The 22,627-nt window shown below is 46.3% G+C and overlaps 1 protein-coding gene and 1 long non-coding RNA gene across 6 annotated transcripts in view; one reads left to right on the forward strand and one right to left on the reverse strand.

Moving 5' to 3' along the window:
- LOC111954672 (AT-rich interactive domain-containing protein 1B) overlaps positions 1-22,627 on the reverse strand; it is a 95,488-nt gene that overhangs the window by 12,713 nt on the left and 60,148 nt on the right. For all 5 annotated transcript variants that reach the window (XM_023974565.2, XM_023974566.2, XM_023974564.2 and 2 more), the window contains 8 exons: positions 19,937-20,171; positions 18,900-18,989; positions 16,647-16,823; positions 13,114-13,477; positions 6,799-6,950; positions 6,576-6,697; positions 2,849-3,058; positions 1,889-2,087 (listed from right to left, as the gene is read on the reverse strand). In XM_023974565.2, coding sequence (XP_023830333.1) covers positions 1,889-2,087; positions 2,849-3,058; positions 6,576-6,697; positions 6,799-6,950; positions 13,114-13,477; positions 16,647-16,823; positions 18,900-18,989; positions 19,937-20,171 — 1,549 coding nt within the window. The remainder of the gene's footprint in view (positions 1-1,888; positions 2,088-2,848; positions 3,059-6,575; positions 6,698-6,798; positions 6,951-13,113; positions 13,478-16,646; positions 16,824-18,899; positions 18,990-19,936; positions 20,172-22,627) is intronic.
- On the forward strand, positions 14,757-15,083 carry LOC139023215 (uncharacterized). Its single transcript, XR_011474356.1, has 3 exons — positions 14,757-14,835; positions 14,894-14,947; positions 14,998-15,083. It is a non-coding gene; the product is annotated as an uncharacterized lncRNA (long non-coding RNA).

Consider the following 22,627-nt stretch of genomic DNA (forward strand, 5'->3'; position numbering starts at 1 on the left):
TGGTCTGCAGTTGTGAGGCCTGTTGGATGTAATTCTCTAAAAACCACGTTGGAGGCGACTTATGGTATACCAATTGCACGCTACTTCAAAACTTGAGACATCTGTGGCATTGTGTTGTGTGACAAAACTACACATTTTAGAGTGGCCTTTTATTGTCACCAGCACAAGGTGCACCTGTGTAATGATCGTGCTGTTTAATATGCCACACCTGCCAGGTGGATGGATTATCTTGGCAAAGGAGAAATGTTCACTAACAGGGATGTAAACAAATTTGTACACAACATTTGAGACAAATAAGATTTTTGTGCGTATGGAACATTTCTGGGATCTTTTATTTCAGATCATGAAACATGGGACCAACACTTTACATGTTGTGTTTTATATTTTTGTTCAGTGTTGTTAGTAATCGTGCTAACACTAGTTAGCAAATTCCTTCAAACTGCACATAAAAGATGGTATCCTTGAGTTCATCTGACTCTAGGGAAGTAGATACGGGGTTTCATTGCCAAAATCCTGTAGTATCCTGAAAGTCCTCCAATCCTGCATCACATGCTACTCTGTGTAGACAGCTGTGGGACCTACCTGACTGTATAGCTGCCATTCAACTGGGCTTGAATGCAACAAGTCATATAATAACTTTGACAACATGCAGGATACATGTACAGTACTGGAATGGTGGAACAATGTAACTATCTGATGCAGGCTAGATTACTCACAGCAAAACCAGACAGAATTAAAGGCTGCTAGTCTAGTAATAATGCATGAGTCCAAATGGCACCCTATTCCCTTTATAGTGCACTACTTTTGACCATAGCACTATGGGCCCAGGTTAAAAGTAGTGCACTATAAAGGGAATAAGGTGCCATTTGGGATGCACCCAATGAATTCATTCAACATTTTACATTTCCCATTTGTTCTTACATCAAAACCACTCTGTTCTTCTCATTAACGATACAAGAACAAAATAAACCTCAAACCTGAGATCTATATAAAAAAAAGAAGTGAAACAATAATTCAAGACATTAAAAAGCCTGTCTTGTAATAATCCCCACTGAATGAGAGAGCAAGAGAGAGAAAGAAAGCGGGTGAGAGAATGGGCCGGGCATGCAGTAATGTGTATGTGTTGGTAAATGAGAGATTCTCTGGTGCCTGATCCTCTGCCAGCCAAGACGCCACGTGTTTCAACTCCAAAAGTAAACAATGAAGAGTTTCAGCCAGAGCAGTCTCGCTCTCTCTCCTTCTCTGAGCATGTGAACTCACGTGACCCTACCATACTCACGCACAGAGACAGAGAGTGAGAAAAAAAACTACTGCCCCACTGGTCTGTGGGAAACTAGGTCAGACTAAGGTCATGGTTGTTTATATATATCAGACAGCCACTCCATACTCCTCCCCTATTCAGCTTCTCTAGGGGGAATCCCTTCCCCCGCAGCTTGATAGCTTTCTCTCCCACAGTCTAACGTACTCTGTATCTCTCCCTCACGCTCCCTCTTCCCTGCTCCCTCTCTCTCTGACATCAGCCATCTCGCCTGGGGGGGGATCCTACCACTGGCCGTCTGACAGCTCTCCCCTCCCCCTTTTTACTCTCCCTCCCTCCCGCTCTCTCTCTGTGTGACAATCACCTGTCAGACAGAAATAGAACCACGTGCAGGGAGGGAGCAGCCAGCCCAGGGAGAATGGAGATGGATAGATGAAGAGCTGGATGTCTGAGGACTGTATGGGTCTGCCTGTGGATATATGATCCTGGTCAGGCCTGTTTATAATGGCTATGGGTGGGTGTACATTTGTCAACCCCAGCAGGTAGCTTATACCTCTAGTCTACAAACAAGTGACCCCAACCCTGCATAGCGTGCAGCTCAGCTAGGAAAGTCTCCAGTGTTTTACTCACCCGGTGAGGGCGGCTGGATCTTAGCCTGTTTCTTGGTTTCCCCCGGGATCTCCAGCGGCGGCTCCTCTCCCCGCTCCACCCTGCACTCATAGGCAAACAGGTACTGGATGTACTGCTTCTTCAGAGAGCTGGCAGAGCTGCTGGACGTGCCCACGTTGAGATGGGTGGACAGCTCCCTCCACTTCTTGCTCTTGTTCACCTGCAGGGGGAGGGGGGCATATGGCCGACAGGAGACTCCTGAGCAACCAGGGCTGGGTATGAAACCGTATATGATGGGGTAGAACTGGGACGGGATATCCAGCAAGGGCCATAGTGTAGTTAATTTAATAGCCCACTGGGATTGGGTCAGGGAGCAGACCAGGGTCTGGATTTTGCCTTTGTCAATTTTGAATGTCATTTTGACATCCAGGGTAGGCCTGGATGTCAAATGAGGGAAACAGCCAGCTGTCCAGGTAGTTGTCTGTTCATCTGTCCAGCCTACTGATGTACCTTTTCTTTCATCGTTTCTACTAAATAGCCATGTGCGAGAGACATAAGGTGATGTCTGATAACAATAAGCCAATATTAGGACATTAGGCTAAAACAACAATTTACAGCCTAACTGTACGTCCTGTGACCAACCAGCCAGCAGTGGTCAGGCAGTTTCCTCCAGGTCCCCTTTCATGTTTCTATTGACAGGGAAGTGTTAAGGCAGATAGGGAGGCAGATAGGGAGGCAGATAGGGAGGCGTGACCAGGGCTGTAGACCAAGTGGCAGAGACGGTATATATGTTGCGGACACAGGAGTCACACAGGTCTCACAGACTCACCATGGGCAGGCCCCCTCTCTCTCTCTCTCTCGAACACACAGGTCTCACAGACTCACCATGGCCAGGCCCCCTCTCTCTCTCGAACACACAGGTCACAGACTCACCATGGCCAGGCCCCCTCTCTCTCTCGAACACACAGGTCACAGACTCACCATGGCCAGGCCTCCTATTTCTCGAACACACAGGTAGAGGCGGCACAGATCCAGGGGCTTCCTGCCCACAGCTGGCAGCATGGGTACAGGCGTGCCCCTCTCCTCCATGAAGGCCAGGTAACGGTCCACCCACACCCGCCTCTCGGGCTCTACGCCCATCTCGTACAGGATGCGAATCTTCTCATTGGTCATGGTGGCCGGGCTGGTCTTCTAAAGGTGCGGGAATAGAGTAGAGGGGGAAGGGTCAGTCAGGGCTACTACTGTTGTCATTGCTTGGAGCACGGTCATGAGGGTCATGTAGACAGAAACATGTTCAACATCCAACTGTAGATTATTATATGACTTGTTGCATTCAAGCCCAGTTGAATGGCAGCTATACAGTCAGGTAGGTCCCACAGCTGTCTACACAGAGTAGCATGTGATGCAGGATTGGAGGACTTTCTCATTAAACGGATTCTACAGGATTTTGGCATTGAAACCCCGTATCTACTTCCCTAGAGTCAGGTGAACTCAAGGATACCATCTTTTATGTGCAGTTTGAAGGAATTTGTTAACTAGTGTTAGCACAATTACTAACAACACTGAACAAAAATATAAATGCAACATGTAAAGTGTTGGTCCCAGGTTTCATGAGCTGAAACAAAAGATCCCAGAGATGTTCCATACGCACAAAATGCTTCTCTCTCATTTTGTGCACACATTTGTTTACATCCCTGCTAGTGAATATTTCTCCTTTGCCAAGATAATCCATACACCTGACAGGTGTGGCATATCAAGAAGCTGATTAAACAGCATGATCATTACACAGGTGCACCTTGCGCTGGGGACAATAAAAGGCTACTCTAAAATGTGCAGTTTTGCCACAACACAATGCCACAGATGTCTCAAGCTGAGAGAGTGTGCAATTGGCATGCTGACTGCAGGAATGTCCACCAGAGCTGTTGCCAGAGAATTTAATGGTAATTTCTCTACCATAAGCTGCCTCCTACGTCGTTTTAGAGAATTTAGCGTACATCCAACTGCAGACCACGTGTATGGCGTCGAATGGGCGAGCGGTTTGCTGATGTCAACGTTGTGAACAGAGTGCTCCATGTTGGCGGTGGGGTTATGGTATGGGCAGACCACGGACAACGAATATTAATTGCATTTTATCGATGGCAATTTAAATACACAAATACCATGGAGGCCCATTTTTTGTAAGGTATCTGTGACCAACAGATGTATTCCCAAACATGTGAAATCCATAGATAAGGGGCTAATTAATTCATTTCAATTGACTGATTTCCTCATATGAACTGAAATGCAGTAAAATCTTTGAAATTGTTGCATGTTGCGTTTATATTTTTGTTCAGTATAGTGTTAGCGCAATGATGAAGTCTACGTAACTAGATACCATAAACGTCAAGTCATTGCGCTAGCGCTAGTTAGCATTGGCTCGCGAAACTACCTCTAACTTCCTTCATACTGGATGTAACAGTTTAACTTTAGTCCGTCCCCTTGCCCCGACCCAGGCGCGAACCAGGGACCCTCTGCACACATCAACAACAGTCACCCACGAAGCATCGTTACCCATCGCTCCACAAAAGCCGCGGCCCTTGCAGAGCAAGGGGAACCACTACTTCAAGGTCTCAGAGCAAGTGACGTCACCGATTGAAAGGCTATTAGCGCGCACCACCGCTAACTAGCTAGCCATTTCACATCCGTTACATGGACACAGAGACATAACATGGTATCCATGAGTTCATCTGACTCAGGGGAAGTAGATAAAGGGCTTCATTGCCAAAATCCTGAAGTATCCTTTAACATACTCAGTCATCAATAACAACCAATACAAACAGAGAAGCATTTGAGCCATTGTCGTGCAGCAGGACTGCCAGGTTACCGGCACCGTATGAGAGAGAGACAGGAGAAAAGAGTGTAAGAATGGAAAATTATTGGTCCAATTGTATACATGTCTTAATGAGAACGTCTCGGTTACAAACATCACCAAAATCACATTTCAGACATCAAAAACAAAGACACTAGAATATAAAAACGACAAGCTGTAAAAAACTAAACAAAAAAGGAAATATATAACCAATCCAACAATAAAAAAGCAACAGAAGTGAAAGCGAGTGCTTGCGGCACTTATAGGGCTGGTGGGCGTGCTGTCCTCCACCCCATGACAAGAGGACAGACTAGCAGGGGGACGGGGGACAGGGGGTGGGGGGCTGGGACATACACTTATAGGGCTGGTGGGCGTGCTGTCCTCCACCCCATAACAAGAGGACAGACTAGCAGGGGGACAGGGGACAGGGGGTGGGGGGCTGGAACATACACTTATAGGGCTGGTGGGCGTGCTGTCCTCCACCCCATGACAAGAGGACAGACTAGCAGGGGGACGGGGGACAGGGACATACACTGAGAGGAGCTGTAGCTGCCCTGTGACGAGGAATAGATGGGCGTACACGCGTCAACACACAACAGGGCCACGTGATGAGAGATGGCAGGAGTTTCAGAGAGATTTCAGTCTGACTATCCTTTTCTCTCGCTTTCTCCAAAACATAGTCACACACCCATGCAGAAAGTATACAAACAGCAAAACCTGTCCTCAAAGACATCCTGGGAGACTAAGATCTCTGCTGTCTGCAGCCAATGGCCCACTCTCAGTCACACACTTGGTACGGCTCTGTTCAGAGCTCCCCTGGAGGCTTTCAGGCAGATTTGACTGGCTTCAAAATATTCAACACATGATTGGAAAAGCACACAGTGGAAACTACACGGTGAGAGGAGCCACACAGACAGGTTGAGCAACGGCATTCTAGGGCAGTCTGCCAAACAGGTGCATGGGAGGAGCTTCAGCAGCAAAGGCCACAGCCATTATTACTAGTCCTCAAGTTGTCACGAGTGGAAACATGAATCCACACTAGCTACTGCTGTTGCCATGACAGCAGAAACGCACAAAGCAGTCAAATGTATGAGGAGTGATCATTAAGTAGGGAGAGAGCAGATATAATAGTGGTTCCTCTCAGATCAGTTGGGCTGACAGTCTTCAGTTTGTGATCAAGAGGATGTTCTCACAAGCCGGTAATGAGGTGAAGACAAATGAACGCAGAGGGAGAAAAGTTGTTCACTTTCACACAACTCTCAGTCTGGAACCAACCACACAGAGGCGTGCAGAACCAAACCAAGCGAGGGGGAACTTGAAACACGAGGGAGGGAGGGAAAGAAAACAAGAGGAAAATAGAAAAAACCCAAACCGAAGCTCTGACAAGAGAAATAGGAGTTCATGAGAGAGCAGTGAACAGTAACAAGTTCTTTGCAGTCGAAGGGAGACTGTTATTTTATTTTCTCTGTGTCTATCACACATCCAAATCAGTCAAGAGACAGGCAGGCAGACAGAGACATGAGTGAGGTAATAATGATGAACTACTTGCTGAAAAGAGATCTTTTTACTATAAAATAGCACTGCTATAAAGAAGCATTTATTTTGGAACCATCTCCCAATAGTAACAGAAGGTAAATAGAGAGATAGAGAAAGCGACGTCTTCCTTTAGAAAATCCTCACAATGACGCCAAACAAAGGATGTTTTCTCTCAATTCTCTGCATTCCTTTTTGTCTGCTGCCTCGTTAGATGCTGTGTTTGCTGAGCTTTGCCACATTCAGGTTCCTCTTCCAAACACACGTGTTATTAGGACATGCTTTGAGAGGTACTGACGAGGAGCCTGTTAGAACTGTAACTCCTACCTTGGGTTTAGGTGGGGGCTCGGTGGCAGGACCAGGAGTAATGCTCTCCCTGTACTGCTCTGGAGGTCTCTGTTTGGGGTCAGTGGGACACACCATCCCCTCTCCTCCCATATGCATGGGCCCTGTGGAGGAAGGGTGGGAAAAGTTCAGCCTCTTGTTCACTGTTATACTGGGGCTTGTGACTGTCTGGTATACATGGACAGTGTGTGGAGTAGGTAGATACCTGAGGGTGCGTTGTAGAGAGGTTGGGGCCCCTGTGGGGTCATCCTCCCGGAGGTGTTGGCCCCTGGCTGCTGGCTGTAGGGGCCACCAGGGCTGGAGGCCATCCCTCTGGGGCTCATGCCTGGATGGTGAGGCATGGGGGTCATTCCCTGCCTGAAAACCAAAGAACAAGAGATTGGGTTAGTCATTTACCATCACCGTAATACACAATGTTATTACCAAAGGCTTTATATTCATACAGTACATTTAACTATCAGTGGAGGCTGGTGAGGGGAGGACAGGCTCATAGTAATGGCTGGAATGGAATTGAACCTCAAACACAGGGAAACCATATTTATTCCAGTCCAGCCATTACTATGAGCCTGTCCTCCGGTTTAAAGCGCCACCAGCCACCGCTGTAATACAGTACATTGAAGTTGACCTGCCGGACAGATGGAGGTGTAGATAGATTTTAGTTGTGAGACAATATGAATAATGCATGTTGGTCATCAAAAGCAGTGCATCAGCAGCTTTCCTCAACTCCAAAACACACAACACTTATAACAGAAGTACAGAAGAAATGTTAAAGACCTTTTAAATCCTGTGGGAAATAATACCCACATCAAAAGGCTGGGGAGCCAAGTGAAAAGTAACACCATTTATTTCATGCTCTTTTCCAACCCCCAGCCAGACTGCCTGGGCGCTGAACGGCACACTGAGGGTGCGTCCTAATAATGTCCCCTTCCTTCCAAAGTATGCACTTGTTCACTTCCCTTCACTTATTTGGTGGCGGAGAAAGAAATCAAGCCCTAACATTTAGGCTGCTCTATTTAACCTGGTAATGGACCCAGTGAGGAGAAAGACGAGGAGAAGACTCAGTGGTTTGGTGATTTGGCAACTAGGCTATTTGCCCCACAGGTAGCCAGCCAGCCACACTTGATTCCTCCCTCTTAATTTCCCCTCTAAGTGAAATGTAATGAGGACATGTCCCCCACCTCTAATGGAGTTACATTCCCAACCAGTTAACCATTATGTGTGTCCCAAACGGCACCCTATTCCCTATATTTTGCACTACTTTTGACCAGGGCCCATAGGGCATTGGTAAGAAGGTGTGCAGTATGTAGGGAATAGGTGGGCATAGTGGGACGCAGCCATTGTCTTCTCCCACCACCAAACTAAAGTCTGTTCCCCCTGGATTGATGACACTATGTATTGGTCATTGAGAGGCTTTCAAACCACCGATTGGCCATATTGCCAGTCGCCAGTAAGAGCAGTCTTCCATAGGCATTCATGGAATTTCAATGAAACCTTAAGGACAAAATTACATGTATTTAATTATTTGTTTGTTGTAGTGGGGACAGTGACATCAGTAATGTCTAAAAATGATACTTTAAAGTAAAATATTTGTATATATTTTTGTTTATATCACATATTTAAAAGTATGCATTAGGGTGTCTAATATAATAATTGTATGTAGACGTTAATAAATGCATTTCTATAGGTTCTAAAATATTTGTTACAATGGAGGAGAGCCAAGATGGAGGCACAGTGGCTTCAACACTGTGCCCCTCAGTCATCTAGTGCCTTTGGAAATTATTCAGACCCCTTGACCCCTTTTTCCACATTTTGTTACAGCCTTATTCTAAAATGGATTAAATAAAACAATTTCCTCAACAATCTACACAATATACCCCCTAATGACAAAGCGAAGAGGATAAAAAAATAAAAAAAAGTTTTGCAAATGTATAAAAACAAAAATACCTTATTTACATAAGTATTCAGACCCTTTGCTATGAGACTCGAAATTGAGCTCAGGTGCATCTTGTTTCCATTCCATCATCCTTGAGATTTTTCAACAACTTGATTGGAGTCCACCTGTGGTAAATTCAATTGACTGGACATGATTTGGAAAGGCACACACCTGTCTGTGTAAGGTCCCACAGTTGACAGTGAATGTCTGAGCAAAAACCAAGCCATGAGGTTGAAGGAATTGTCTGTAGATTTCCAAGACAGGATTGTGTCGAGGCACAGATCTGGGGAATGGAACCAAAACATTTCTGCAACACTGAAGGTCCCCAAGAACACAGTGGCCTCCATCATTCTTAAATGGAAGAAGTTTGGAACCACCAAGACTTCTCCTAGAGCTGGCTGCTCGGCCAAACTGAGCAATCGGGGGAGAAGGGCCTTGGTCAGGGAGGTGACCAAGAACCCAATGGTGACACTGACAGAGCTTTAGAGTTCCTCTGTGGAGATGGAACAACCTTCCAGAAGGACAACCATCTCCACAGCACTCAACCAATTAGGTGTTTACGGTAGAGTGGCCAGACGAAAGCGCCTCCTCAGTAAAAGGCACATGAAGTTTGCCAAAAGGCACCTAAAGACTCTCAGACCATGAGAAACAAGATTCTCTGGTCTGATGAAACCGAGATTGAACTGTTTGGTCTGAATGCCAAGCGTCACGTCTGGAGGAAACCTGGCACCATCCCTACGGTGAAGCATGTGGTGGCAGCATCATGCTGTGGGGATGTTTTTCAGCGGCAGGGACTGGGAGACTAGTCAGGATCGAGGCAAAGATCACCGGAGCAAAGTACAGAGATTAAAACCTGCTCCAGAGCACTCAGGACCTCAGACTGGTGGACAGGACAACGACCCTAAGCACACATCCTGAAGCCACTCCTGCGTTGTCTTGGCTAAGTCTCTGCGTGTCCTTGAGTGGCCCAGCCAGAGCCCGGACTTGAACATCTCTGGAGAAACCAGAAAATAGACGTGCAGCAACGCTCCCCATCCAACCTGACAGAGCTTGAGAGGATCTGCAGAGAAGAATGGGAGAAACTCCTTAAACACAGGTGTGTCAAGCTTGTAGCGTCATACCCAAGAAGACTCGAGGCTGTAATCGCTGCCAAAGGTTCAATTGTGATTTTTGGCCACTGGCCAACACACACACAAATACCCCATGATGTCAAAGTGGAATTATGTTAAGAGTTATTTACTAATTAATTAAAAATGAAAAGCTGAAATGTCTTCAGTCACTAAGTATTCAACCTCTTTGTTATGGCAAGCCTAAATACGTTCAGGAGTAAAATCGTACTTAACAAGTCACATAAGTTGCATGGACTCACTGTGTAAAATAGTGTTTAACATGATTTTTGAATGACTACCTCATCTCTGTACCCCACACAAGTATCTGTAAGGTCCCTCAGTCAAGCAGTGAATTTCAAACACAGATTAAACCACAAAGACTAGGGAGGTTTTCCAATGCCTCAAAAAGGGCACCTATTGGTAGATGGGTAAAAAAAAAAGCAGACATTGAATATCTTTTTGAGCATGGTGAAGTTATTGATTACACTTTAGATGGTGTATCAATACACCATGTAACTACAAAAGATACAGGCATCCTTCCTAACCCGCTTGCCGGGGAGGAAGGAAACAGCACAGGGATTTTACCATGAGGCCAATAGTGATTTTAAAGCAGTTAGAGTTTAATGATTGTGATGGGAGAAAACTGAGGATGGAGCAACATGTTAGTTACTCCACAATAGTAACCTAATTGACAGAGTGAAAAAAAAGGAAGCCTGTACAGAATGCGCATTTTTTTCAGGATAAAAAAGAAACGGAATGGCGCTAAGCACAGGCAAAATCCTATAGGAAAACCTGGTTCAGTCTGCTTTCCAACAGACACTGGGAGATTAATTCACCTTTCAGCAGGACAATAACCTAAAACACAAAGCCAAATCTACACTGGAGTTGATTACCAAGAAGACAGTGAATGTTCCTGAGTGGCCTAGTTACAGTTTTGACATACACCACCATTCAAAAGTTTGCGGTCACTTAGAAATGTCCTTGTTTTCCATGAAATGAGTTGCAAAATGAATAGGAAATAGTCAAGACGCTGACAAGGTTATACATTTTTAATTGAAATAATAATTGTGTCCTTCAAACTTTGCTTTCATCAAAGAATCCTCCATTTGCAGCAATTACAGCCTTGCAGACCTTTGGCATTCTAGTTGTCAATTTGTTGAGGTAATCTGAAGAGATTTCACCCCATGCTTCCTGAAGCACCTCCCACAAGTTGGATTGGCTTGATGAGAACTTCTTACATACCATATGGTCAAGCTGCTCCCACAACAGCTCAATAGGGTTGAGATCCGGTGACTGTGCTGGCCACTCCGTTATAGACAGAATACCAGCTGACTGCTTCTCCCCTAAATAATTATTGCATAGTTTGGAGCTGTGCTTTGGGTCATTGTCCTGTTGGAGGAAATTGGCTTCAATTAAGAACCGTCCACAGGGTATGGCATGGCGTTGAAAAATGGAGTGATAGCCTTCCTTCTTCAATATCCCTTTTACCCTGTACAAATCTCCCTCTTTACCACCACCAAAGCACCCCCAGACCATCACATTGCCTCCACCATGCTTGACAGATGGCGTCAAGCACTCCTCCAGCATCTTTTCATTTTTCCTGCATCTCACAAATGTTCTTCTTTGTGATCCGAACACCTCAAACTTAGATTTGTCTGTCCATAACACCTATTTTCCAATATTCCTCTGTCCAGTGTGTGTTCTTTTGCCCTTCTTAATATTTTATTTTTATTGGCCAGTCTGAGATATGGCTTTTTCTTTGCAACTCTGCCTAGAAGGCCAGCATCCCGGAATCACATCTTCACTGTTGATGTTGAGACTGGTGTTTTGTGGGTACTATTTAATGAAGCTGCCAGTTGAGGACTTGTGAAGGGTCTTTTCTCAAACTAGACACGAAGGCACTTGTCCTCTTGCTTAGTTGTGCACCGGGGCCTCCCACTCTTTCAATTCTGGTTAGAACCAGTTTGCACTGTTCTGTGAAGGGAGTAGTACAGAGCGTTGTACGAGATCTTCAGTTTCTTTGCAATTTCTTGCATGGAATAGCCTTAATTTCTCAGAACAAGAATAGACTGACGAGTTTCAGAAGAAAGTTTTGTTTCTGGACATTTTGAGCCTGTAATTGAACCCACAAATGCTGATGCTCCAGATACTCAACTAGTCTAAAGAAGGCCAGTTTTCAGCTGTGCTAACATAATTGCAAAATCAATTAGCCTTTTAAAATGATAAACTTGGATTAGCTAACACAATGTGCCATTGGAACACAGTTGCTGATATTAGTAGATATTCCATGATTTTCTTTTGCATTTTAAAATAATCTGCCGTTTCCAGCTACAATAGTCATTTACAACATTAACAATGTCTACACTGTATTTCTGATCAATTTGATGTTATTTAAATGGTCAAAAAATGCGCTTTTCTTTAAAAATAAGGACATTTAAGAGACCCCAAACTTTTGAACGGTAGTGTAAATCTGCTTGAAAATCTATGGCAAGACTTGAAAATGTTTGTCTAGCAACGGTCAACAACCAATTTGACAGAGCTTCAAGAATTTTGAAAGAATAATGGCAAATATTGTACAATCCAGGTGTGCAAAGTTCTTACTCAGAAAGACACAGCTGTAATCGCTGCCAAAGGTGATTCTAACACGTATCGACTCAGGGGTGTGAATACTTAAGTAAATGTGATGTAACATTTACAAAAACATGTTTTCACGTTGTCCTTATGAGGTATTGTGTGTAGATCCATTTTGAATTCAGGCTGTAACAACAAAATGTGGAATAAGTCAAGGGGTGTGAATACTTTCTGAATGCACTGTATATAAATCATTGGTTGTGACCAGTGGAAAAGTACATCTCCTGTGCAGCCCAGTGCTCAGTTCGTGCTGTGACCAGCAGTGTACAGAGTATGTATTACAGACTGCAGACCTGACACCTACCCATACTGGTCAGCCTGCTGCATCATGGGGTGGCTCTGAGCACTGCTGACCTGGGTGTGGTGGGGGGGACGGAGGGAAGGAGAGTGATGGGGTTGAGGATGGGGGTGGGGGGAGGAAGAATGATGAGGAGAGAGGCGAGGGCACGCCCCAGGACAACTCAGGCCGGGGTAGGCAGGGGAGCGCACGTAGGGAGGCCTGACGTGAGGGAGGAGAGAGAAACCCTTTGGTTTCCAAACTCACACAGACACATGAGGACAAACTAACTGCGTTTACTACACACCTCATAACCTTAGAGTGTGGATGATGACTGAATGAGGATATGTGGGGTGTGGAGTAGTGAATGTGAAGAACTTATACACAAGAATGACCCGTGGTGTTAAATCCCAAAATGGCACCCATTCCCTACACTCTAGCGCACTCCTTTTGACCAGAGCCCTATGGAATTCCCAATGGGCCCTGGTCAAAAAGTAGTGCACTATATCGGGGTAGGGTACCATTTAGGATGAGTACTGTATCGCTTCTGTGGCCCCTGTCCTGACTCACCTGCCCTGTGCAGAAGGGTTGGGACCAGCGTTGGGCCCCTGCATGGCGTTGGTTCCAGGGCACAGACCTGCCTCCTGGTTAACACTGGGCAGGGGCGGTCTCATGCCCTGGCCCTGTCCGGCAGGCTGCGGCATGCTGGGAGAGGTGGGGGCCATGGTGTTGGTATTGGCACCGAGGTAGGGTCGCCCACTGGCCCCCGGACCCAGGCCTCGCCCGGCAGGCATGGAGCCACAGGGCTGCCCAGGTCCCTGGCCGTGCATGGGGCTACTGGCGTTCATGCCCAGGCTGTTGCTCATGCCAGGGCCGGGGCCGCTGTAGTTGGCACTGGGGGTCCCGCCGTAGTTAGGGGGCCTGGGGTAGTTACCTGGAGAGACAGAGAATAGAGTAAGTCATCAACATTAAGACTGAGGATCATCAGGTTGGCCATGTTATGTTCATCAGAACGTAAGAACATTGGAATTGGCTTGATTCACAGATACTTCATTCACCTATCCATGTTATTTCTTTCAAAAGGACAGGCCCTGCTCAAAAGAAGTGCACTACATAGGGAATATGGTTCTATTTGGGACACACAGCTTGTGTGATTTGAACAGAGCATTGCCGCATGTTCTTCTGTTTCAGATTCTGTACTCCAGCCAGACCAATCTTTCATAGGGTATTTCACAAGAGAGAGAAAAAGCACACACACACACATACTTTTGATGTCATGTGAGACTTCCAAAAATACATTAACTCGGCCGTGGCGTTTCAGGGAGAGCTGCTATTTTGGCTCTTCCTGGAGTTATTCTGGTTCCATCCCTATAACGAGCTTTGCTCACAGGCAAAGGAGAGGAGAAGGGGATGAGGTTCTGGGACTCTGCCAATTATATGGAAATTCACTGGCAGCATCAGCTTCTCTGTAGTCATGTTAATCCTAGAATTTCCCTGGGGGAACACAGGGCTGTGACATGGATCAGACAAGGTCATCCTCCCCGAGTGGCCACAGAAACAGTTTGCTTCCCAAACAGCACCCTATTCCCTATTTGGTGCACTATTTTGACCAGGGCCCAATAGACACACATTTGGGATGCAGAACCAGTCCTGTCTGTTCACACTGATCTGTGCTGGTGCTTATAGTTAGTAGTGAAAGGGGCTTCTATTTTAGTCTTTCTGTAGGAGTGAGACGTTTGCATTGAGTTATGTGAATTAGTGGTGTAATGCGGTGTGCTGTCAACCAGTTGGTTGGATGAAAGTGTGCAGCATTCATCAATCTACTCTGTGAAACCCGACCCATGGACGTCGTGCGCTCATCTGGAACGGGGCTCACACAAATTAGGTCATTACGGTAATCCATCTCGTGTGTTGTAGCATGCCTTGATGAATGCGTGACCAATGTGTGTGTGTTTTCATAGCTCGGGTCTCTGCCCCCACCCGCTCTCCCTGCTCCAGATCCCTGATTAATAGTCCCTGCTGTGTGCCTGGTGTCTGGCTCTGGACACCACACTACAAAGACTTGGGTTCAAATACTAGGTGGGCAGGGTTTGGAGTTTTGGGAAACTTCTATTGGTTCCATTGCGACACGCATTGGAGGGAAATGATTTCAAATAGTACTTACAACCAGGTGTGCTGGATAGCACAACCAGCCACATAAAAAGAGATGGAACAAGTCTCCTCCTCTACCCCAGACAGGTGTGTGTGAGAGAGAGAAAGAGATGGAACAAGTCTCCTCCTCTACCCCAGACAGTGTGTGTGAGAGAGAGAAGAAAGGAAGGAACAAGTCTCCTCCTCCTACCCCAGACAGGTGTGTGTAGAGAGAGAAAGAGATGAACAAAGTCTCCTCCTCTACCCCAGACAGGTGGTTGAAGAGAGAAGAGATGGAACAAGTCTCCTCCTCTACCCCAGAAGGTGTGTGTGAGAGAGAGAAAGAGATGGAACAAGTCTCCTCCTCTACCCCAGACAGGTGTGTGTGAGAGAGAGAAAGAGATGAACAAGTCCTCCTCTACCCCAGACAGGTGTGTGTGAGAGAGAGAAAAGAGATGGAACAAGTCTCCTCCTCTACCCCAGACAGGTGGTGAGAGAGAGAAAAGATGGAACAAGTCTCCTCCTCTACCCCAGACAGGTGTGTGTGAGAGAGAGAAAGAGATGGAACAAGTCTCCTCCTCTACCCAACAGGTGTGTGAGAAGAGAAAAGAGAGAACAAGTCTCCTCCTCTACCCCAGACAGGTGTGTGGAGAGAGAAAGAGGATGGAACAAGTTCCTCCTCTAACCCAGACAGGTGTGTGTGAGAGAGAAAGAGATGGAACAAGTCTCCTCCTCTACCCCAGACAGGGTGTGAGAGAAGAGAAAGAGATGAACAAGTCTCCTCCTCTAACCCAAAGACAGGTTGTTTGAGAAAGAAAGAGAGAGAGGCAAAGTAGGCTACAGAATGCAAAGCATGAACACCTGGGGATGATTGGAGATTTACTAAACTGTGGAAAAAAACCCTGCTCTCTCCAACCCTGTAGAAATGTATGTTGGTGCCATGAATATATCATAGAATTGGCACCATCCACGAATAGCCCTCCTGCTACAGTGGAGAGAGAGTTCTGATGTGAAAGGCAATTGAATTAACAGGCTGTATGGGCACCAGCATCATCATCATCATCCACGAGCATGGAGAAGTGTTACCTGGAGGAATATTATCATCATTCATCCACGAGCATGGAGGATGTTTACCTTGGAGGAATAATTATCATCATCATCCACGAGCATGGAGGATGTGTTACCTTGAGGAATATTATCATCATCAGCCACGAGCATGGAGGATGTGTTACCTTGAGGAAATATTATCATCATCATCAGCCACGAGCATGGAGAATGTTACCTTGGAGGAATATTATCATCATCATCCACTAGCATGGAGGAGTGTTACCTTGGAGAATATTATCATCATCATCAGCCACGAGCAGTGAGGATTGTTACCTTGGAGGAATATTATCATCATCATCCACTAGGCAGGGAGGATGTGTTACCTTGGAGGAATATATTCATCATCATCCACTAGCATGGAGATGGTGTTACCTAGGAGAATATTATCATCATTCATCCACTAGCATGAGGATGTGTTACCTTGGAGAATATTATCATCATCATCAGCCACGAGCATGGAGGAGTGTTACCTTGTGAGGAATAGTATCATCGGCATGGAGATGTGTTACTTGGAGGAATATTATCATCATCATCCACGAGCATGGAGGATGTGTTACCTTGGAGGAATATTATCATCATCATCCACTAGCATGGAGGATGTGTTACCTAGGAGGAATATTATCATCGGCATGGAGGATGTGTTACCTTGGAGGAATATTAGGAGTAGGGTGAAGTTGCCATGGAAAAGGTCTCCCAGGTATGGGGGTGAGGCTACCAAAAACTGGAACTCATGAGGGGCTGCAGTGGCTCGTGGGTCTGCGTACCGTATACTTTTTGCTGACATGGGTTAATGGTTACCTAATGGTTAAGGTTAGGTTTGGGGAGGGGAAGCTTAGGGAAAACGTCACCCCGGAGTGGAATATTACCTTGGGGGCCGTACTGGCCGGTCTGGGGTCCATACGAGGGGCCGGGGCCCCCCTGCAGCTGGTGGTAGGAGCTCTGGGGGAGCATGGTGCCCCCGGGGGACGAGTGAGGGGACATGGCAGGTCCCTGACCCGACTGCTGGGGGACTGTGGTGTTCCGCTGCATGGCAGGTGGGAACCCTGGAAAGAACAAAAGAATGAGAGCGAAAGGAGAGAGAGAGACCTGTTAAAATAATTCTAATTGAAAGCAGAACTACAGGAAGGTTAGGACTGAGGTAACCTAGCTACTCTTAAAAGGAGACATTTTCCTCTCAGACTCCATTATATTTGAACCCAATTGTCAATGTAGCAATTGAGTTCAATTGAAGTGTACTCGCTTGAGTTGAATGGTAACACTTACCTTTGCCTTTTGAAAAGCACTACCAAATGCTACAGCAAACGTCCAAATCGACATTTAAACTGATCTGAACGGGTGCCAAATAGAACAATAGCTAATACATCCGCCCGCCCGCCATGGAACAGGTCTCCCATCTGTTTGAAATGTGATCTTTTCATCTCACTTGATCAAAACCTCATTCTAAGGGCAGAGGAGTGATACAACCACTTGAATACACAAACTCACTACTTCTCAAAGGGATAGCTCACCCAAATGACATACTGGTTTACTTACCATGTAATCAGTCAATAGACACAGTAAGAAAGAAATTCAGTTGGGTCAACTATCCCTTTAAATATGAATGAGTACATGATGCACGGAATGCTAAGGCATTAATGTATGAAAGCGTGTATAGATGCGGTTAAGAGGTCAATGGAATGCAGACTATGGGGGATAGAAGGACGCCGGATTGGAACACATTCAACAAATCTGATCTAACCAAGTGGATATTGGTGAACTCCGTCATGATTGACGCATTTTAACAGGCCCACAATGTGGTTACTAATGTCCCATTTGGCTGTTTTCACTGCATAACATTTAGAAGTTGTCCCTTTTCAGGTTTAAAAGTGACTGTTAAATGCCAACTTCAGAGCGTATAAACTGGCAGCATAGCTCGCATACAGAAACGGGTGGTGTAGTCAGTTGTTTTTAACTGTAACGCAGTTGATTGGTGACGATGACATGGACATGTGTTGGGATTGACATCCACACTTCAATTTTTACCTCAAAAATAATCTGAAATACACTAAAACGTAGGCACATTTAACTGGGGGTGCAACGAAGAGATCTTTCCCTCATGCGTTTCCATGGCATTTCCATTGTTTTGGTCGAGTTCCATTGACCTATTTTATCTATTCTTATTTTAAGTATTTCTGTCCTTGTGATGTACATGTCTATTCATGTTCYGTATTATGACATGTTTCATGTGGACCCCAGGAAGAGTAGCTGCTGCTTTAACAGTAGCTAATGGGGATCCTAATAAAATACTCTTCATACAGTCCTGATAAGGCCAATAGGAAAAGCTGATGACTTCCCCCTTCCCCGTGGGTCAGCAGCTGGTACAGCACTCACATGCTCCATTTCAATAGACTCCGCTCCCCAAGCTTGGGCCACGGAGTGACTAATCGTTTGTATTAATGCCACCACTGTTACAATGATCCCCTTTAGACAGTGAGAAAAAGGTTCTGCCTAGCTGGCAGCTGAGGTGTTATTTTGACTATTACTTGCTAGGCCTTTACCCAGTGCTGGGCTGGCTGGCTGGGCTGAGGGTGGGCCATAGAAAACAGCCTGATTGACATGTCTGACTGCTCGGTCACTGACAACCATATTGGCAGCCGCTGAGAGGCACAGCCATGGTTACTCTATAAAGGCAGAGCCTATGTGCTACATTGCACCATATTCCCTACATAGTGCACTACTTTTGACCAGAGCCCTATAGGTGGGAAACATGCTGAAGTTCTGGCCCGGTGCTGACAGCAGCCCAGAGGTATAGAGGGAGTGGAATCTATGGCTAATCTGTTGTACTAATGATCCTATGGAAAACCCAGCAGGAGAAATGGACTCAGAGGTTCACTGCTATACATCATTAGAGAGGGACTACGGCTTATGGTGTCCAATTAGATGACTTCCATCCTGGTGTCAGACTGTGTACACCAGAGGGGACCTTCTGTAGCAAACCACTGTTGAAACGAACATGGATTTGACCACAGAATCGGCCGTGGATTTACGAGTTGGTTGCTGATTACTCTGACTTCATGTTAAATCTCCCGGAAGAGGGGGGTTGTGGGTCACAGGTGGTGTAATGTGCAGGAGAATCTCACCTCTCTCCTGAGACATGGGGGACTGGCTCAGGGTGGAATGGGAACCCACATCAGACATGTTCCCAGGGGTCTGTGGGGCCATCTGGGTGCCTGGGAGGAGAGAGGGGCAAGCGTCAGTGGGACACACACACACACACGTCCCCAGCTCCTTCGTGTCAGTGTGATGGCCTGAAGAGCAGCAGTGTGTCCAGGTAAAGGAACCCCTCCCTAATGAGCCCTACAGTGTGTGTGTGTAGCTGTTTCCCTGGCGATGGCATGCAGAGATCACACGTCAACTGGTACCTCAATGTGGGGGCTAATGACTGACAGCTCTCCCAGTAGGGGTGAGAGCGTGTGTGGGTGTCAACGGCTAAATGGTCTCCCATCGACCTAGTTATCACCCAGAGCAGCGAGAGAGAAGGGGAATGAACTAACTTTGGCTGCAAATAACAACAAAACTCCCCCAACTAGTCCAGCCCTGGAGTCAACAAGGCCAACAACACGCTGCACTGTGGGAGAGTAATTGTGTTAAAGTGACTCCGAACTGCTAACATAGTTTAGAAACTATTTTAATGACCGAGGTCTTTGTTTTGGAGCTGGAGGATAAACCAGCTAGAGAACCTCCCCTGACTGCCCCAGCTGCCTGTACAGATATAAGAACAGACGTCTCTCCCCCTCCCACTGTGACTAGCTACTATAGAGTCACTAACTCAAAAGAAGTTCAGAAAGAACTGACTGGAATGAGACAAAGGAGCTCTTTTTTCTTCCACAGAAGAGCCAGTCATGACAACCAGAGCTGTTGCAGCTCCACTGTGGCTGTCTCAGTGTGTCAGAACTGCTCTCTGAAATATAATGGATGAAATACTACACATTCAGTTACTGTATCAAGCCTAGCACACTGGTCCTTACTCCCTGTCCGCAGTAGGTGTGTGTGTGTGTGAGAGATGTGGTAGAGAGTGTGTGTGAGAGATGTGGTAGAGTGTGTGTGTGTGAGATGTGGTAGAGTGTGTAGGTGTCTCCTAGACCTAGGTGCATGGTGGCAGGGATTCGTTCTATACCTGGGACGCTGGCGGGGGAGATCGGTCCGGAGCGCGATTGGCTGGAACCCACGGGTGATCCCACGGGGGAGGGGGAGGGGCCGCTACGCAGGCGAGGGGACATGTGGGGTGAGAAGGGCGACTGGGCCGGGTTACTCTGCTCGCCCTGGCTGCTGGTGGACCCCGAAGCACTGACCGCTGAGCTGATAGCCACCTCTGTGCCCGTGGGAAGGTCATCTATAGACCCAGACAGGTCCTGGAACAGAAGAGGAGAGAGGAACCAAGGGGAAAGCCAGGGTTGTGTTCATTCGGCACCAAACTGAAGAAAATGGACTGAAACAGGGAGCGACTACCTGCAAAACATTTTAAATTGTGCTCCGTTGTGTGCCCTGAACGAACATGACCCAGAAGAAATGACACTAAGCATTCTTTACCAGCAGATGGTAAAAACTACCAGTCACTTGACATAACGTCCAACATAGACAGAAAGACATTGGGAGTGTTGGAAATCTCTTGATGTCCAGGAGGAAGGTTTTACCAAATTCAGTTAAAGCCAAAACCAGGCAGGCCAGATGGCCGTCTCTCAGTCTATACTACTGCTTTAACAGCCAGAGAAACAAATGGCACCCTATTCCCTATATAGTGCACTTCTATTAACCAGAGGTCTGATCAAAACTAGTGTACTATATAGGGAATAGGATGCCATTTGGGATGCAACCCAGCATCATGGCAACCAGCATCATGGCAACCAGCATCATGGCAACAATCACCAATTTACTTAACTGGGCATAAACACCTCAAATTTAAGCAGATTTGGCCAATGTACCTACAAAAGAGAGCCATGCCAAATGTCCTCAATACCAAATGAAGAATGGAGAGTTTAATAGTGCCAACGTGTTGCCCTCCAATGTGCCTCCCTTTCTCCCTCTGTGCTTTTGATAGTTGTGTAAACGGCGTGGTCGGTGGCCTCTCCCCCAGCTGGCAAGCAGGCAGCTCTTACCTACGACCTGTCACCCGTCAATATGACACTTCATCTGAGGCCTTAACAACCACTTACTTTATGATCAGTCACTTAAAATACCCACAGCGCCACACTGCAGTTAATAGCATCCCAGCTATGCATTTAAAAATCACTCAGACTAAATCAGCCAATTGCACTTGAATGCAATGCACCCTACTGTGCAATGCACCCTACTGTACTCCTCTCAAGCTCCTACATGTGTCCCAAAGGGTTTTCTAGTTCACCATCACAGGGTAGCATCATTAGAGGTAATGGGGGTTGGATGTTCCTATTCCTATTTTCCAACCATCCCATTAGAAAGGGGTAATTGGGGTTGGTGCCTCCCCCTATTCACCATCATTAGAGGTATGGGGGTTGGATGTTCCTATTCACCATCATTAGAGGTAATGGGGGTGGATGCTCCTATCCCACATCATTAGAGGTAATGGGGTTGATGTCCTATTCACCATCATTAGAGGTAAATGGGGGGGGTGGATGTTCCTATTCACCCATCATTAGAGGTAATGGGGTTGGATGCTCCTATCACCATCATTAGAGGTAATGGGGTGGATGCTCCTACTCACCATCATTTAGAGGTAATGGGGGTTGGATGTTCCTATTCACCATCATTAGAGGTAATGGGGGTTGGATGCTCCTATCACCATCATTAGAGGTAATGGGGGTTGGATGTTCCTTTACCACATCATTAGAGGTAATGGGGGTTGGATGTTCTACTCCACCATCATTAGAGGTAATTGGGGTTGGATGTTTCCTACTCCACACATTAAGTAATGGGGGTTGGATGCCTCCCCTATTAACCATCTTAGAGGTAATGGGGGTTGGATGCTCCCTTTTCCCACATCATTAGAGGTAATGGGGGTTGGATGCTCCTATTCACCATCATTAGAGGTAATGGGGGTTGGATGCTCCCTCCTACCCTTCACCATCATTAGAGGTAATGGGGGTTGGTTGCTCCTACTCACCATCATTAGAGGTAATGGGGGTTGGATGCTCCTATTCACCATCATTAGAGGTAATGGGGTTTTGGATGCTCTCCTATTCCACACATCATTAGAGGTAATGGGGGTTGGATGTCCTATTCACATCTTAGAGGTAATGGGGGTTGGATGCTCCTACTCACCATCATTGAAGGTAATGGGGGTTGGATGCTCCTATTCACCATCATTAGAGGTAATGGGGGTTGGATGCTCCTATTCACCATCATTAGAGGTAATGGGGTTGGATGCTCCTACTCACCATCATTAGAGGTAATGGGGGTTGGATGCTCCTATTCACCCATCATTAGAGGTAATGGGGTTGGATGCTCCTCTTTCACCATCATTAGAGGTAATGGGGTTGGATGCTCCTATTCACCATCATTTAGAGGTAATGGGGGTTGGATGCTCCTATTCACCATCATTAGAGGTAATGGGGGTTGGGCTCCTACTCCACCATCATTAGAGGTAATGGGGGTTGGATGCTCCTACTCCCCCACATATTAGAGGTAATGGGGGTTGGATGCTTCCTATCACCCATCTATAGAGGTAATGGGGTTGGATGCTCTCTATACATCATTTAGAGGTAATGGGGGTTGGATGCTCCTACTTCACCATCATTAGAGGTAATGGGGTTGGATGCCTCCTATTCACCATCATTAGAGGTAATGGGGGGGTTGGATGCTCTCCTATTCACCATCATTAGAAGGTTAAAAT

This window comes from Salvelinus sp. IW2-2015, linkage group LG28 (assembly GCF_002910315.2).
Source record: "Salvelinus sp. IW2-2015 linkage group LG28, ASM291031v2, whole genome shotgun sequence".
NCBI lineage: Eukaryota > Metazoa > Chordata > Actinopteri > Salmoniformes > Salmonidae > Salvelinus > Salvelinus sp. IW2-2015.